We start from the raw sequence: 17,207 nt of genomic DNA on the forward strand, positions 1-17,207 counted from the left end.
CGCCTAGTGTATTAAAATGGAAAAACTTGGCAGCACTGCATAGTTTTCGACGTTTATCGTCGCTTACTTATTTCACCACGACAGTAAACAAAGCTAATGTTGTCGAGGCGCACAATTTAGCCTAATTTACGACGAACGCAATGAGGCTGATTGATTTCCTTTTAAGTCGCTGTAACGATAATAATGATATAGCAACCTCGAACCGAAACAGGTGCAAGAGTCGAGTTACCACTGTAATTCAAAAATGGATTTCCGGAATAACTTTTTCAGTTTCCTTTTACCGTACATTTCTTTACTAATGGTTTCTTCTAGCATACATTTAGGCGCAAGCTAAGCCGAAAACAGCTGCTGTATTTCGCTATTTCATCATTCAGCATCATTAGCTTGTAACGTGCAGACAAACAACGGAAACCGAATTACGAAAATACGCTCGATTAGTGTACAAAAGTATTTTTAAACAATTGAGTACAAAACTATAAGCAAATAATTGTGAAATCCAGAGAAATTTACTGCGCGCCAGCAAAGTAAAAAGCATAAAAATGCTAGCACGCCGCTCAATCGTTGGCGTACAAGCGTTGAAACAACAGTAAGTTTCTGTTTTACAAAAAGCTTACATAATTAGAGTGTGAGCAGTGGAGAAACTTGAGAATAATAAAATTCATTAATTTAGTTGTCGCAAAATGTCGCAAGTCGGTGAATTGGGTAGTGGCGCTGGCAAGGGAGGCGGCGGTGGCGGCTCCATACGTGAGGCAGGCGGCTCGTTTGGCAAAATGGAGGCAGCGCGCGAGGAGGAATTCTTCTACAAGCAGGTACATACTTAGATATTACTTGAAATAAAAATACCTTTTTGGCACTTTCGCTTTTATAATCATTAGCAAAAGGAGCAGTTGAAGAATTTGAAAACAAAAAGCGGCGATGCAACAAAGAATGCAAATTTAGCAGCGCAACCGGCGAAACAGTGAAATGATGGCAGAGAAGAAAAAAAAAATACGTTTGTATTGTTGCCAATCGGTGCATTGCCCTCAAGTTGAAATCAAAATATTTTACGCTACGTAAATGTGAAGTTTAAAAATTTGTTTTGACAACCTAGTTGTACAAAAATGTTAAGTTTTGAAAGTGAAAAGACTCTTATTCAATAAAGGAATATGAAAAGTTACTAATTTGAAACAAAGTTTTACTCGAAATAAAAAATTTACCCAGATGACATTGGAACATTTTCTACATATTAGACGAAAAAAATTCTGCTACTGTTGACTGGGTATTTCGAAAGAATCACTCGCGCAATACGTCGCATCCGAAAACTGATATGCATGTCCAGGGCCATCGAGAGAAAACTCGGACACAGACTGCAGAATCACTGGCCCTATACAAAAATAATTTATGATTAATTGTTTATTCTAATAATTGGAATATTTTGATAATAAAAGCCTATAACGAAGGAGCAATTGCATTGTAAATAAGTTAAATGTAAAAACAAATATTTTTAAAGCAAGCTTTCTTAACCACGACTCCTGCACCACCTATCGGATTAACTCATCTTTCGTATTGCATTGTCATCGAGTGCTAAGCCAACTGTGAAGTTTCAGGTCTCTAGGTCATCGGGAAGTTGGTCAAAAATTGATTGCAAGATCAATAAGTTATGGTTCTGATATTTCAGGCACTTAAATTAGTCCGGGCCCGGGGAGGATTCACCCCTTAACCCCTCCCTCACGAAGGCCCTGGACACGTCAATGGACTGATAAGAATTGTGTACAAGGCATTTGTTATCAGATGAAATTATGGATGCCCAATTTCATGTAGATATTCGATCAACTAATATCGATAATTCTAAGGGTACGTATATCGGTACAGGTGCGACACAGAGAAATCTGTTAATCTAACCTTTGCTCTATTGAAAACAAAGTTGCCAAGAATTTACGGAGGCAAACGGCGCAACGGCTATTTTACAAAATTTATTCCATAATATTCATTCTCTGATATTTAAATTCCTGCATCGATCAGAAAATTCTCGATGCAAAAATCGATATTCTGTACTCATCGATGTTAATTCGACACACCCTAATTTTGGAAGGTAAACAAAAAAAAATCGCAGATAGCAAGTGGGCTGGAACGTTTGATAATTTGATTTGAAGTAACTAAAAATATGCATAGTATTTGTTGATGAGCCTTGTAAACAATAAATTATAGGCCCCGAGCAAATCGGCAATGCAAACTAATCACATGATAAACATTTAGACGACAAACACTGGCTTTCACATAAACAACAAAACTGCTACAGATTGCCCTAGTGTCATTGATAACCCCTGGCACCCAAGTGGATGCTTGATTTTAATTCCATGCTCAAGCAGCAGATAACTAAAGCGGCACTAGTTGGAGTAGGTAATTGTTGATAAGGCGTGACAAAGAGGGCAATTCATGCAAAAAATTGAAAGTTTTGGTGCAGTAAAAGCACAGTATACAGTACCGGTTCGATCACAGCAAGGTGCGGAGCGTGCTTAATATAGGCTGTTTATTATTTAACAATCATAATCTAAGAAAAATGGCCACAACCGTTCGGAACCCATTGAAGAAAGTTTTGCGGCAACGCATGAAGATCGAGGTCATACCATCTATAAGCGCCGAGTCAATAGCTCGACAATCGAGGGCCATTTACGAAAAGGTCAGTTGAGATTGGTTAAATTTCTTGCAATATTTTCATTCTCAATTTCTTGCAGGTGATCGCCTCTGAGGCCTTTCGTCAAGCGAAAGATGTTAGCATATATCTAAGCACTGCCAGTGAAGTAGATACGCTACCTTTGCTACGTGAGCTCTTCAATCAGCAGAAAAATGTTTTTGTGCCCACGTACAGCGGCAAGCTTATGGAAATGGTGCGCGTCAAAGATTGGGCGGACTACGAGGCGCTGCCGCTAACCAAATGGAATATAAAGCAACCTAGTGCAAAGGAGGGACGTGAGAATTCGCTAACAAATGGTAAGAAGGGCGGATTGAGTTTCTTTACGTCTATCCTTTGCACTAATATAAATCTTCTACCTTTACAGGTCGCGGCATTGATCTGTTCTTGATGCCCGGTGTTGCCTTTACGCTAAGTGGCGGTCGTATGGGTCACGGCATGGGCTACTATGACAGCTTTTTGCACCGGCATTTTAATACTTACCCTGAGAAGAAACCAGTATTAATGGCTTTGGCATTCCGTGAACAAATCGTAGACGAAAGCACTTTGCCGCTAGATCCACATGATGTGCGACTTACAACTGTAATTACGGAATAATGAGCGCACTGAATTTAGTTGTACATTTTTGTAAATAGTATATATGTACACAGAGATTCACGTTTACTTATATGTGTTTAAATGTACTTTTATATTTTTAATAAAAAAGTTAAGTTAACTTAAATTATGTTCATTTTGTTTAGTTTTGCTTAAATCCTAGCGTAGATAGGGTCGCGGGCGGCCGCCACGACCACGTGAGCGTCCACCGAAGTGCGAATTGCCCGAGTAATGCGTTTCGCCAAAGTGTGGTTCGGTGGTGGCGCTGCGATAATGCGGCGACCCACCGTCTGCCCAAGTTGAGGGCGAAGACGTGCGCATAACTTTGGATTTGCTAAAAAGAGAAAGAAATGCATTAAACACTTATTTTTTACTGATAGCACACAAAAACATACCGAAATGCCGCTGCCGTCGAAATACGTGTACCACGATTGCGCCCTACGCGTGAACCACGCATAATAGGAGGTATTTTATTGTAGCCCGTTGGGCCAGTAGGTTGCGCGCCGCAAGTCTCTAATGCAAGAAAATCATCCACATGCAATGATGGCGGACGCGATGTATTCGGTGGACGTGAGCGGAAGAGATCACCGCGTGACGGGGGCGCGCGCGCAAAACCACGACCGCGCACGGGCGTGATATAGATTTTCTTTTCTGGTCGTCCAGTGCTCGGCTCCACCTCAACACGACGCGTGCGGAAGCATGGCGCTGTGGGCGTGCGCTCGCGATTCGATTGCGGTGAAGCAGACAAATGTAGAACGCGCTTGCAATCTGATGTGAGATTCGTCTCGGGGGACAAGCATTCTGCAGCCAACTCGGTTAAATCGCAAGCGACGCGTTCGTACTTGCACTCATCGTAGTCTACACAGGCAGCTTGCAACCAGTAGCGCGCCTGCAGCTGCGTCTCATCCGCTGAATCGTCAAATTCAACGAAAATGGGGCGTGCAACAAATTGCATGACAATGCCCTCACTTTGCGGAAGTGTTGGTTCCGCAACATTCGCAGCTTCTTCATCATTTTCGGCTGACGCAGCGCTATCAATGGATTCCAACAGTGTGGTAACATCAGGCAACAATTTATTAGCGGAAGTGCTGTCATCCTCTACCTTAATTTGTGTGGGCGCTTTTTCCTTACATTTTGTGTGCGCGGCACTCAAGCGTCGAATTAGATGGGGCTTCGCGTTCTTTTGAAAACCTAGCAAGTTAGATAGCTGCGAGGCACTCCATTTAATGGTGCGTATGGGTATTGCTTGCTGTTGCTGCAAGTATTCAGCAATATGCGTCAGCGAGTGTAGAAAAGCTATAAGAAACTCAATGGAGGGTAAGCGCGCCCGCTCTGATTCAGCGTAATTAAGGAACTTTTCGAGCCATTGTTGGAATTCAGCGCGTCTCTGTTTGAGCTGCTGCGTCAAATGAAATAGCGTTATGCTGGAGAGATAATACAATGAAAAGGGTAAATAAATAATAAAGATTCTCAAATACATATACATACTCAAGTTCTGTTAAAAGATTCAAGTTATTCAACGCCAACTCGCACATCTCCTGCTGTGCATCACTATTGAACAGGTTTGTTAGTATAGCTTCAACAATGCGCGGCAACAACTCCTTCGCCGGCAATGCAGCGGCCAAATTCAATTCTGGCGTTGCTGTTGATTTTGGTGAAACGAACGATATTCCCGCGTCTATAAAATTCTTTAAAATATGCTGAATGGCCAATTGGCACTTTTGCACAACCTCTGACGCAGGCCCAGCATAACAGAGCACCAGTTGGAAAAGTTCCCACAACTTCCCGCTGAGTATGGACATCGCGGAAATCTTCAAAGCGGCGAAAGGCGTTAGACGCGCGAAGAAGTTCAACAAGCGCGCTAATTGTGCACTGGGCGTGGCAGAAGCTGACTGCCATTCGGCGCACAATAAATCGCTAAGAGTTTTTGAAATAAGTAACGTCATGTTGGGAGCCAAGTCAGCAAGTTGTAGGCACACTTTTGTCATTAGATCCACCAGAGGCGGAAAAGTGGAAGGTGCAATGGTTTCAATAAGTTTGGCGATTTGTGCGCTCTGCGGATGCAAATGTGCTGACCAAAGCTTCCGCTCGGTAATCAAGCGCTGAGTTTGAGTTTCGGGTAGCTGCGCATCGGCGGGCAATGGTATGGGTAATGGTAGCGGCAGCAATTCGGCGAGCACATGCAAGCCTGCAAGAGATAAAGTGAATGAGTTAAATGTATCAACTTGTGAGCAAATTGTGGATATTTACCTGGTATGAATGTAGCCGGACCGTCAATGTTCTTTAATATTTCTCTAATCATTTGCGTCCACAATGATTTATGCAGCGATTCCTCATCCTGTTCGTTGGGCTGCGTATATGCCAGCAATATCTGTATGATTTCCTGCTTGGCTTGTGCTATTTCATGCGCCGCATGACTGGAAGACGGAAAATAATGCAACAGGAAATATGCTTTCATTAGATGATCGATGGCAGTCAAGTCCTTAAATTCCACATCTCGACATTGTATAGCATAAGAAAGCATAGCGCGCAGCACTTGCAAAGCTGGTAATATTATCTGACAGCAATGTAGGCCCTGCAGAGTCACCAGAGCCGGTGTGTGTAGGCCCGGTTGTTCAAAATATGAACATAATTTCTCAAGTATTTGCACAATAGTTTGCACACCATCAGCGGCATAGAACTGCAGCGTCACAAATCTATATTTCAGCTGCTCTGTATTGGAACTGCGGAATGCCTTGCAGGTGGGGCCAATGGCTAGGTGACGCAAGATACGCAAACCCATAATCAAATCGCCAGGAAAAGTGGTTATATACTCCAGCGAACGCGTTATTACCTCATTGAGCGGTGTGATGTTGTCGTATGCGAAAATATTTAAGGATTCCAAAGGTTTCAAGTATACAAACATCTCTTGCAACACAGCCGATACTGAAGGCTCAAAAGTTTCATGATTCTTTGCCAATTCGAGTATGCTGGCGCCGTGCTCAATCAGATAGTCCAACTGCTCGCAGTGGCGCACGCAGCAATCCACCATGTCCACAGCATAACTAAGCACAGGACTTTTGAATTTGGCACCCGGTGAGGCGACTTGTCGTTGCGCTTGTAAATGCTGTTCCTTCTGTATGAGATCCATTAAGAACTGCATATTGTTGTTCATGCCTATCACTTCGACCGTATGTTGTCGTCCAGGTGTGTTACAGGTCTGTGAGTACAGTGCGTGCAAATGTGTAGCAAGCCGGATGATATCATAGTTTTCTGCGCGTGTCAGATGCATAATAGCATCCAAATGGTAGCGTGTCTGCACTTTGTGCGCCAGCTCAGAGCCGAGTTGCTGTAGGCGATCCAGTAAGGGTTTCCGAAGCGGTTGTGCTTTTGCTTCAGTGCTTGCTGGTGTGGATTCCTTTGAGTGTTCAGAGTTCTGCAACTCTTTTTCATCCTCTTTTGATTCTTTAGCTTTCGGCTGAGCGTCTATGGTAGTGTCGGCTGTGGTTTCGCTTTCAGTCTTCTTAACAACATTTTCTAAACTCTCAGCTTCTATTTTGGGTTGGGCGGACGTATCGTCAGCAACTTTCACATTCACTATAAGAAAAAAAAATCTTTTAATATTGCAAAAATTTACTTAATTTCCAAATTATTTAGCAATTCACTTGCACTCACATTTGTAGTCCTGTTCCTCTGTAGGCGTCACATCTTCGGGCACTTCCTCAATGCCCAGCAGTGCAGCTACCAACAACTGCGTCGTTTCAAAACAATCATCTACAAAATAATCCACACCCACATGCGTCTGCAACAAAGTTTGTAACAAATCTAGGACACGCAATAGCAACGACGATGGCACCTCATTGGCATTGATCAGCAGCAGAAGCAGGGATTCACCTAGCGTATGTTGCACAAAGTAGGACTGTAGTGCATTGGCGAAGCCGCGTTGTGCTGCGGTATCCACAGCAATTTCGAACTTCTTTGAGACTGGTAGAAATCGTTTAGGTTGCTGATAGGACAACGAATTGTTCACTAAAGCATCCATAATCTGCTCGATAGATTGCTCGATGGCAGCATACTGTTCAGGTGCTGTGCCAGGAGTATAATTGGTCAGTACGAATAATTTGCTGCAGCTTTCCCGCACACATTCCAGCGCCTCGTTCAAGTGCAACTTCTTTACAATCGATTGCAATGCGAATTTGGTGCGAGTCAAATGTGACTGCTGCAAAATATTCAGCAGCAACTGATAGCCGTTTGTTTCGCCGCCTACAAGGAAGTAACGTATGCCTTCCTTGGTGTCTAGCAAGGCGTAAACTGCCTTGAGCAGCATAAGCTTGATCGATACCGCCATATAGTTTTCTTTGTACAGTTTGAAGAGAGCTGTGAACGGATCGAATTTTTGTGTGTTCAATAGGTAGTCCATAAATTGTGGAGCTGAGGCTAAAAGTTCGGCGAGGCGAGCGCCTACTTTTATATGACGTATTTTGAAAGCTGGCTGCTGTTGCAGACAAGCCGACTCGAATTCTAAAGCAATTTTCAGAATGTTAAATGATTTTGCCAAGTGACCCGGTTCGCCTTTATAAAATTGTTGAAGCACAAAATTGCGCCGCTTGAATTGTTGCGATATGTAAGATAACTGATTGATAAGCTGCTCGCTCAAATAGACAAAATTCTCACGCTCTTCAACGGTAGTGGCCGCATCATTGAAAGCCTCTAGGCTGGTACATTTCGTTTGCAGTTCATATTTTCGCATAATAGCTGCCAACGTTTCCAGGTCCTTACGATACAATGCTTGCATTTCGCTATTATAACGACAAATTGGCATAGTAAATGGATCGAATTCGATTATGGCGGGACCAGCCGCAGCAGCGGCCGCTACCATGTCTGCTTCGAGCTCGTTGCCCAAGGTTTGTTCAATTGCAGCATTGGAATCGTCATCGCCAATAATCTCATCATCGCTGAGTATGGGTTCATATTGTTCTCCAGGCGTGCCGGGGGTTTCGTCATCGTCTATAGTTTGTGTATCCGGCGCACCGTTAGTCAAAGACTCATCGGAACGCATGTAACTGCGCTTTTTAAGTTTATAATGCACATCGTCTTCCGAATACTCCATATTGTCAGGAGACCGAGGACGTGTTGGCGAGTCGATCGATACAGGTGGCGTGCGCGGCGGCCATTTATGTGACTCCTCGGCGTCTGAACGTGAACGCTCCGAGCGTTTGCGACGCGAACGATGCGAGTAATCAGGGCTGCGTGACCAGTCCCGCGAGATTTTTTCACGATCACGTTCACCACGTGAGCTAAAAATCGAAAAATTGTAATGTGAATTTTAATTAGGTTTTAGTAAAAAAGTTTATTCTAGAAATTTCTCCAAGATGGTAAGGTCGCAAGACCAATCAAGTAAAATCAAATGTTCAAATCAATAAACGGGTTGGCAGTAAACATGTACGTTAACAAGAAAAATGTGTGCTCTTGCAAGGATGCAGTGTACCGTTAGTACGGTACTACCTAACAACCGTTTAACAAATATCTGAACTACAGCGTGTTCGTGAAAATGATATCTCCAAAGGGGCATAATTAAAAATTTGGCATTTTTGAAATTATGCGTTAAAAATGTACACAGAGCTTTTATTTACCTTTCAGCAAAAGCTGTAGCAAATTTTTGTTATAGTTTGTTAAAAACCCTAAAGTAAAGTCTTCCTTGCCCTCAAGATTATCATGTGCTCAGAAATAGTTTTTCGCATTATCTGACAAACGTGTAGGTAATTTTGAGTTCTGTCACCTTTGAAGGTCGTGCGCGATATGTACATTAAACACAGTGTGCAGTTTATAACAAAGATACATACAATGGGAAAAGTTTTAAATAAATGAAAATAAGTACGCGAGTACTTACATATGTACATATCTCACGCCTAAATCTAAACAGCGTTCAACTCGAAAAAAAAAATTAATTAAGACTAATTTTTCCATAAATTAAGGCATAGAACTTAACCCCAATTAATCCAAATCTTTTCTTTATGATTATATACACTAACCAAATTATACCCGTTTTTGTATTGATTGCGTTGAATCTGAATTAGCTCACTTTAGATATAGGTGTGCGATATGTTCACGAAATAAGAAAAAAATAGTTAATATGATATAACCATGAAGCGAAAGAGGAATAACAATATTTAAGCAAACAACAAAACCGACTTATATTTCATGATCTAAGTTTGGGACCACTTCTGAGACACTATTTTTCGGATGCAAAATATATAAAAAATATTCCGACGAACTGATAACCTCCTCCTTTTTTGGAAGTTCACGAGCAATCTTGTAGAAATAACCTTAGGTTATGTGGGTTTAGTTTCCCGTCCATTGATTTGATATCTCAAAATAATGTTGACTATTCTCTAACCTACCGCAAATATTCTCTTTCATTACTCTCCGAGTGCGTGCGATTACGCGAAGGTAATGAGCGCTCCGAAGAATGCGAAGTCTTTCGCATGCCACGTTCACGTTCATCTCCGGATTGTTGGTAGTGGTCATTCCGCCCACCGGCATACTCCAACTCATCCCGCTCAAAATCGCTAAGATTCGCTTTATGTACAGATGGCACCTCACTCGGTAAAGGTTCCTTCCATTCGTCTTTGCTTGTCTCCTCCAGCAAGCTTGGTTCACGCGTTTCACCACTGCCACTTAAATTGCAAATCTCTTCAGGACCAGCTGGTTCGCAAGGTAGCGGCGGTGGGCTTGCAATTGGTTCAGTCATCGAATTGGTTAGTATACCATACACTGCCAAAGTAATTGTGCTATACCAGCCACGTAATACCAAACCATCAGTGGGTATTTTCTCTTGTGTACATTCTAGATGAATGCAATCGTTTTGATTATACTTTAATTGACCTAAATTTTCAAATGTGGAGGCACCCGGCATGCCCAAATCATTGACGAAAAATTCAATATCAAATTTTGAGGGATTGGTGGCACCGAGGCGCACACCGCCGGGAAAGTCGGCTTGCACGCGTGCTCCCAATGGTATTATGCGCACTTGAGTGATATACACTGGCTTTGGAAACTGCACAAGATCGAGATTGATGTCCTGGAAAAACGAATGGTTAATAACAGTTGAAGATTAAATGGTGAAAACGAAACGAAAAAAAACACATGCAAATAATCACCGCTTACCGTGTCCACTTCATGTGAAAAGGTGTCAAAGAAAAGAAGCTCCGCTGCATCGTCAGTTTCCACCATTTTACACTTAACTGAAGAAATTCAGCTTCTAATACACTATGTACTGGTTTCTAGGGCAAAATAAAATGAATAAAATATTATAAAATGAAGAAAAATCACTATTTTCCACCAGCATCAGCCAAATCGGCTTTCTGCAAAAATTTGACAACCAATATGCTTCTTCATCAATTGTTTTCTTGTTCTTTACCGCAGAGTTGCCGTTTCCCTTCTGATGTTGTCAAATACTTTTGGTTGCAAAATTTTGAAATTTCTATCTTTTTATAAAAACTTTAGTTTAAAGTTTATTTTGCTTTGCCAGATTCATCAAACTCACTTGCGGGGTAAAGCAGAAAAGAACGTAAAGACAAAGAAGTTAATTTGCTGTCTTCACAGGCAAAAACAGGCACATGTTTTGTCTTGATAATGTTATAAGGCAAGATTTGTACTTGGATGTTAAGTAGCATATTTTCTAAATTTTTAGTGATTTTTAGTGAATTTTAAGTGATTAAATCCGGAAAGCCATATTAGAAATGCTTTTATTTACATAAAAATGCCCACGCACAATTATTTTGCCTATGGAGACGCGCAATGTGTTTTTTTTTTGTAATAGGGCCGTTCATATAACAATTCGCAACAACGTAAACCTCGTAAATTTACTAAATTTTGTATGGAATCCGGCTTATTTACGACGTTTACACAGTTATGGGCTGTTTTTGCTTACGCGTAAAAGCACATTTAGTGCATTTAGCTCTAAATGCTACTCTAAATGTACATTTATCCATACAAAATTCGTCACCTAAATGCAACTAAATGCAACTCCATTTTTGCATTAAGAATCTAAATGCTAAAAGCAACCCTGTGATCTTCCAAAATTTCCACGATTCGAACATGGTTTAAAGAGAAAAAGTGGCAACATTGCTTTTTCGAGTATACAGTTGCTAGCTACGTTTCAGTGATCGCCGATCTAGATTTCTTTTATTTTGCATTACATAGTTATTTGGATAAAGAAAAGTTAAGCAAATTCAACATCGATTTGATGCTGATAGAAATCTGGATCAATTTGTGATCAACTCGGTTCGTTTTGTTTCCTAATTAAGTGAGAAAATTTTAATTGACAGCACCGACAAATGAATATATACACAAACAAATGTTCGGTTATGGTTAAAACAATACAAGTTTTTGTATTGAATTTTTGGTTTAAAATTTATTTTTTCCTTTTCAGTAGGGTTTTTGCACATTATCTCCTGCGTGAGAATTGATCGTAATATATACGCATCTAAATAAGAGACTGGAACACGGCTGTTGGTCAAAAGCATACGATTTCGAACTCGCGTAAATGTACATTTGCTAAATGCTATAGCATGAACGCTCTTCGAAAACATATGTTCGAAAGTGCTAAATGTTGCATTTTTAATGCAGCAAAAACGCTGCATTACGAGGTATTTACGCATTAAGATAAATTCCCTGAAAATAAAATTTAGGAAATATGCAACTCTGCCACAAAACCTGCGACCTCTACTGGCAAGAATATCACCTGCCTGGAATCCAGCGTTCCAGCCACGGCTGCCAACCCCATAAATTAATACCAATATTGGCAGAAAAAATTGGGTTCATACAAAAGTACATTTTTTTCATTTTGGTAGATTTTGGTTAAAGTATTTATTTCAAAAACAAATAAAACTTTTCGTTCCCGCTTTATTTTTCGTAGTTAAATATCTTTGTGTTTCCATTTCTTTCCAAAGGTGAAGCTACATTCCTGCGGGGAATTTGCCTGCCTAAATTATTTAAATAATTACTTAAAAAAGGAAAAATGGGCAGGGAAGTAATTACACATTAAGCGAAGCGCACATTAGCGCGATTCCATCGTTGGGAATACGTTGCGAATTCGGCTGTTAACTTCGAATCCGCAAACGTGCGCACACTTGAGCGATTTTTTCGCGTCGATTTCCGATGTACAGTTCACTCAATTTTCCCTTTATTTCGTGTATTTTCGCACTCGGCGTGCCCAAATCGTACAAAATACTATTATTACGAACGTTTTTATTAGTTTTTGTACATTACACGTTTTTTTTTTCTTTGCCTTTATTGCTGTGACACCATTCTTCTTCTTCTTTGACGCCTTCAAAACGCTGCAAGCCGCGTTTCGAACGCGTCAATAGAGAGGAACATTGAATGTTCGAAAAATTCGCAGCGACGGAATCGTGCAAGTGTGCGCTAGCGCATTAAAATGTATGGGTAGCATTGTTGTAATTTTTGGGCTTGCGGATTCGCAACGACAGAATCGCGCCAATGTGCGCTTCGCTTTATGATTGATAGCAGGAAAATTCAAAAAATTCAACGCAGTTTTTATAAGTTGCAATTATTAAATTAAAAAGAAAACCAAAAAATCAACAAAACATTTCAGCTGCACGTTGTTGGTTATACTAAAATTGAGAGTAAAAATTTCAAAATTTAGACAACAAATTTTGGAAATTTTGTCCAAGAGTCCTTGATTTGTCTGCGTTTGGTTAAAGTTCAAACAATTTTCTTGTACAATAAAAGGTTTAATTTTTGTTAAATTAACTAAAATAATAGACCCAAACTATAGTTTTTATTAAAACAACTAAAATGGTAAAAGGTAGTCCTTTCCAGAATTGGTATATTTATTTTTTTAAGCAAATGCTAACCTTTTTTTATTGGCAACCCTGGTTCCAGCCCAATTTCCAAGAACTCCGCGACAAAAATTTGACATTCAATTTTTTACTGCGGAAGTGAAAACTGGTAAGTTTTTGTGAAAAATTGTTTGCCAATAAGATATGTAAAGTAAATTATAATTAATAATAATTAAAGTAAATGCAATTAGCTACGTATGGGATATATAAAAATAACCCTTAATCAAAGTAAAAAGCCTTCATAGAAAGGAAGACTACATTTCCCATGATTTCTAAGTATTCCTAATCATATGACTACCTAATAAATATTTTTAATTTTCTTATATTTTTAGAGTTTAAAAACCAGATTCCTTTTCAAACAAAAACAAGATGTTCGTAGTACGTCGCAGCGCAGCGTGCATTTATCCCAAGGGAATGCAGTAAGTATTGCACAGTCATCACGTCTCCCATAGCACACAAAGGAACCGGCATATTTTTAGATTTTCCTTTTGCATGCGTATTAAAAAATGACGCAGGATACCACCTTTACTTACTATGTATTTAATTTTTGTTTTAATATCGAGAAAAGTAAAACCCAAATAGCGTACGAATTCGAAAGTTCGGCAAAGTTCTTAAATTGTCGTTAGTGGTTATGTAATATTTGTAGCGCATATGCGTTTTTATTGCTCACCAGTTTATTATGTAGTAAGTTTTTTTTTTCAAATTTCAGATTGGCTAAGATGAGTGACAGCCAAGTTGGTGATTTAGGCAGTGGCGCCGGCAAGGGTGGCGGCGGTGGTGGATCCATTCGCGAAGCTGGCGGTGCTTTCGGTAAATTGGAGGCAGCGCATGAAGAAGAATACTTTTATAACAAGGTAAATGCATTAATTTACTATCTGGCCAATGATTGCCCTTTTAACTTCTGCAAATTTATATGCATCGTAAATATGCAAATTGTATTGGTTCAAGTATTGTATGTATGCATGTATGCGCATCTATGTATATACATATGTTGGACGGCAAGAGGCTTGTCTTTGTTTTGCCAAAACATAGCTGGCCGTGACGTAATCTGTTTGTTGCCAATTTGTATAGACTTATGTGCTAGAAATCACATACATGAAACGTTGAACTTATATACATACATACATACATACAAATAAACTTGCTAAAAATAGCGTTCATGTAGACTAATTTGTGAAATCTTAACATTTACAGCAAAGAGAACAACTCAAACTCTTGAAGAACGATCAAATCCACCAAGCTGAATTCCATGCTCAACAAATCAAAGAGCATGAAAAAGCCATCCAACGTCATAAGGAATTCCTTGCAAACATTAAGAAGTAAAGCAGACAAACCCAACTTGCAAAGGTTGAGCGAAAGGTCATTCAATGATAGCAACAAGATGACACAGCGTTATAAATGCTGTAAAAGGCTTTTCAGAATTATTCTAAGATTTGATAAAAATTAATATTTTGCATTTTTTCAAGTATTTGGTTATTTTTGTTAATCTGTCTACACTTTTATATTAATAGAATGTGAAAGTTTTAAATGAAATACATGTACGTATTATAAATTCATGAATAAATAAAATAACGAAAAATAAATGTATGTTTGGGTTAATTTAGGAATCTAGTCCGTTTTATTTATTTTTAATCTTTCAAATTGCAACTATTCTATTTTGTCACTAAGCGTACATTGTTTTCGGTTTTCCTGTCCTTATTGGTGCATCGTAAATAATAGGTCGCTCCCTTCTCGGTGGAGGCGCGCTAATACTTGGACGCACGGGGCGTGCGTCGCGTGAAGCTGTGGCGCCATTCAAGATGATGGCAGCAATTATCAACAGTATACCAAAAAGCGCAACAACTTTCATTTTTATAATTTTTGTGTAATTTTGAATATAATAAAAAATTATTTATTGTTTTTTTACGCGTTTTTTACGAGCTTGTGTGCTATTTTAAAGCTGGGAAGTGTTTGTTTTAACTGATAGCGTTTTAGCAAGCTTTTATACTGTGCCCTGAGCATCTCTATCTCTATGTGGTGGGAATCACCATCAAGCTGTGAAATGTTTTTCTTTATTTTGTATGCTGATAAGGTCAGTTGACTTAAGTTTTGGAAATCACCATCTCGGGAACATGTGCATACATATATGTATATACATACATATGTATATCGATGAAGTAAGTTCAAATAATTCAGTTAAGGTTTATTTTTGTTAAATTAATTTCTGGTGCTTTACATACTAGTTCACTCACTTACAAAGCTTTTAGCGTAAAGCTTAAGCGTAAAAACATGCCTATAAATTTTAATAATTGCTGGAAACTCTTCAGCTCACATCAAAATTTTGATGTTTTTTTTTTAATAAACATCAACAATAGAAATTTCTGTACAAATATCGATAAAAGTGTCTACTAACTTCCTAAATACTTTCTTTCTAATTTGGCAAGATTGAGAAAAAACCAAACTTTCCATAAATTATGCTTCATGCCCAGTGGGGTAGAGTCTTGAAATTGAGGGGCAGAATTGGCATATTAAAAACCATAAAGTAAGTTGTATTCAATGTCCAATAAATACTTATATCTTTCTATTTAAAATATTTTCATAATCACCAGACGTCAAGTCGACTTTTGGGATAAAGAAAAAGCGGAAGAAGATATCTACCACATGAAGGAGGTACAAATACATATGTATGTACATATCAATGGTCCTCTGCAATAACCACATAACTCAAAATTTCATATGGATGTATAATTAAAACATACATATGTACATATAACGGATTAGCTTGAAAAAATAATCATATTTTTCTGTGGATAATCGACATTTGTTTACTTTTTTACCAATACGAATTGCGTCATTACGTTCCAAAAAACGCGAACTTTATTTTCTCTACTAAATTTTTTATAATTTGAGTTGTGTCATTATTGCAGAGAACCATAGGTATGTATGTATGTATATACGCAGAATTTCACGTTCAATTTCTATTAATACCTTTTTAAATATTGTTAGACAAGAGAAAAGCTTCGAGCGTTACGTAAAAGCATGTTGGAAATAGAAAGTAAGCTCGATGCTAGTATCAAAGCCCTGGAAAAGTCTAGTGAAGTGACTACCAAACTTAAGGGCAAGAAGAAGGATCCTAAAAATTGATTAAAGTGGTGCACATTTAATGTGGCGCGGAACTGACTTACGTTGAGGAAATATGAAGGAAAGCAGTAATCAAGGATGAATTTGCACAACGATTTGGAAAACATTACATAAATTTAGTTCCATACTTTGGTACATCGAGAAAACTTAAAGCGAGAAACAAACAAATTTTTGAAAATAATATTCTGTTTATTGGGTGTAGGAACTGGCGAAAACGGAAATTAAAAATCTACGTTGAGGAATAGAGCTGGTTGGAAGTACAATCGCGTACACGGTTGTATTGGCTTTGGAAAAAAATTTAATTGCTTTTCAATAATATTGACAGCGAAAAGTTGAAAATGCAAGAAATCAGTAATTTGTCTTGTATAAGCCTTCGATATGTAGCTATAGGTTTCTGCTGAAATAGGAATAAGTAAGGCGTTTTAAAATGTATGTTTGTCGTTTTCTACGTGCTTGAATAAAAGCAGCTGCATATGGCATTCTAGAAATTCAAAATGGTGGATCCTTATTGGAGCTGTCTATATCATGAAAATGTTAAAACAGGATCTACATACGTACGTACATGGCGTATGAGTAACATTCTCATCTTGTCTGAGTAACTCATACGCCATGTACATATCGTTACCTTAATTCAAGAGGGCCCGAACCAAAATTTTTTTCGAAACTGCGTTTTTCACAGATTTTGGTAGGAGACACCTAAAGTATACCTTTAATAAAAATTGTAAAGTGTTAGTACCAAAAACAACGGAGTTGCATGCACTTTTTAAAAAAGCTCTACCACAGGTAGTAGCATGATAAAAATATAGTAAGGTAGAACCGCTGAGAGTCACTTTTAAAATTCTTGACGTTTCCAAACAATTTAATTTTTAAATTTACTCACAAACTCACACACACATTTTCAGTAAAAACAACATTTGCGTTTTTTTGTTGCTTCTACACCTTTTCAACCCAGTAATGAGAAAACGTAAATTATAATGAGA

At 38.9% G+C, this 17,207-nt stretch overlaps 4 protein-coding genes across 4 annotated transcripts; 3 read left to right on the forward strand and 1 right to left on the reverse strand.

The window, feature by feature from the left end:
* Positions 1-381: 381 nt before the first annotated feature.
* On the forward strand, positions 382-1,445 carry LOC118743234 (ATPase inhibitor, mitochondrial-like). The gene is made up of 3 exons (XM_036475794.1): positions 382-586; positions 671-809; positions 876-1,445. The coding sequence occupies exons 1-3, from the start codon at positions 540-542 to the stop codon at positions 960-962; spliced, it is 273 nt and encodes a 90-aa protein (XP_036331687.1). The 5' UTR covers positions 382-539; the 3' UTR covers positions 963-1,445.
* A 623-nt stretch (positions 1,446-2,068) lies between these two features.
* On the forward strand, positions 2,069-3,392 carry LOC118743230 (5-formyltetrahydrofolate cyclo-ligase-like). The gene is made up of 3 exons (XM_036475790.1): positions 2,069-2,659; positions 2,715-2,970; positions 3,039-3,392. Exons 1-3 carry the CDS (start codon positions 2,540-2,542, stop codon positions 3,266-3,268), a joined length of 606 nt encoding a protein of 201 aa, XP_036331683.1. The 5' UTR covers positions 2,069-2,539; the 3' UTR covers positions 3,269-3,392.
* Positions 3,325-10,638, reverse strand: LOC118743229 (protein virilizer-like). The gene is made up of 7 exons (XM_036475789.1): positions 10,412-10,638; positions 9,646-10,325; positions 6,920-8,541; positions 5,516-6,841; positions 4,754-5,453; positions 3,661-4,689; positions 3,325-3,599 (listed from the first exon to the last, which is right to left on the reverse strand). The coding sequence occupies exons 1-7, from the start codon at positions 10,475-10,477 to the stop codon at positions 3,425-3,427; spliced, it is 5,598 nt and encodes a 1,865-aa protein (XP_036331682.1). The 5' UTR covers positions 10,478-10,638; the 3' UTR covers positions 3,325-3,424.
* A 2,801-nt stretch (positions 10,639-13,439) lies between these two features.
* LOC118743233 (ATPase inhibitor A, mitochondrial-like) lies at positions 13,440-14,690 on the forward strand. The gene is made up of 3 exons (XM_036475793.1): positions 13,440-13,526; positions 13,817-13,961; positions 14,302-14,690. The coding sequence occupies exons 1-3, from the start codon at positions 13,477-13,479 to the stop codon at positions 14,428-14,430; spliced, it is 324 nt and encodes a 107-aa protein (XP_036331686.1). The 5' UTR covers positions 13,440-13,476; the 3' UTR covers positions 14,431-14,690.
* The last annotated feature ends 2,517 nt before the right edge of the window (positions 14,691-17,207 follow it).

The sequence above is a fragment of the Rhagoletis pomonella genome, unplaced genomic scaffold, assembly GCF_013731165.1.
Source record: "Rhagoletis pomonella isolate Grant_MI unplaced genomic scaffold, Rhpom_1.0 Rhpom_scaffold_00007, whole genome shotgun sequence".
Classification (NCBI taxonomy): domain Eukaryota; kingdom Metazoa; phylum Arthropoda; class Insecta; order Diptera; family Tephritidae; genus Rhagoletis; species Rhagoletis pomonella.

What these genes read in the sequence shown, in the direction of transcription:
- LOC118743233 (XM_036475793.1), top strand. Translation starts at nt 13,477, where the DNA reads ATGTTCGTAGTACGTCGCAGCGCAGCGTGCATTTATCCCAAGGGAATG. An exon ending in ATTTATCCCAAGGGAATGCA is followed by an intron (nt 13,527 to 13,816) that starts GTAAGTATTGCA and finishes TTCAAATTTCAG; the next exon opens with ATTGGCTAAGATGAGTGACA. An exon ending in AAGAATACTTTTATAACAAG is followed by an intron (nt 13,962 to 14,301) that starts GTAAATGCATTA and finishes TAACATTTACAG; the next exon opens with CAAAGAGAACAACTCAAACT.
- LOC118743234 (XM_036475794.1), top strand. Translation starts at nt 540, where the DNA reads ATGCTAGCACGCCGCTCAATCGTTGGCGTACAAGCGTTGAAACAACA. An exon ending in GTACAAGCGTTGAAACAACA is followed by an intron (nt 587 to 670) that starts GTAAGTTTCTGT and finishes TCATTAATTTAG; the next exon opens with TTGTCGCAAAATGTCGCAAG. An exon ending in AGGAATTCTTCTACAAGCAG is followed by an intron (nt 810 to 875) that starts GTACATACTTAG and finishes TATAATCATTAG; the next exon opens with CAAAAGGAGCAGTTGAAGAA.
- LOC118743229 (XM_036475789.1), bottom strand. Translation starts at nt 10,477, where the DNA reads ATGGTGGAAACTGACGATGCAGCGGAGCTTCTTTTCTTTGACACCTTT. An exon ending in AATGAAAGAGAATATTTGCG is followed by an intron (nt 8,542 to 9,645) that starts GTAGGTTAGAGA and finishes TTCGATTTTTAG; the next exon opens with CTCACGTGGTGAACGTGATC. An exon ending in TCGACGGCAGCGGCATTTCG is followed by an intron (nt 3,600 to 3,660) that starts GTATGTTTTTGT and finishes TTCTCTTTTTAG; the next exon opens with CAAATCCAAAGTTATGCGCA.
- LOC118743230 (XM_036475790.1), top strand. Translation starts at nt 2,540, where the DNA reads ATGGCCACAACCGTTCGGAACCCATTGAAGAAAGTTTTGCGGCAACGC. An exon ending in CGAGGGCCATTTACGAAAAG is followed by an intron (nt 2,660 to 2,714) that starts GTCAGTTGAGAT and finishes AATTTCTTGCAG; the next exon opens with GTGATCGCCTCTGAGGCCTT. An exon ending in TGAGAATTCGCTAACAAATG is followed by an intron (nt 2,971 to 3,038) that starts GTAAGAAGGGCG and finishes CTACCTTTACAG; the next exon opens with GTCGCGGCATTGATCTGTTC.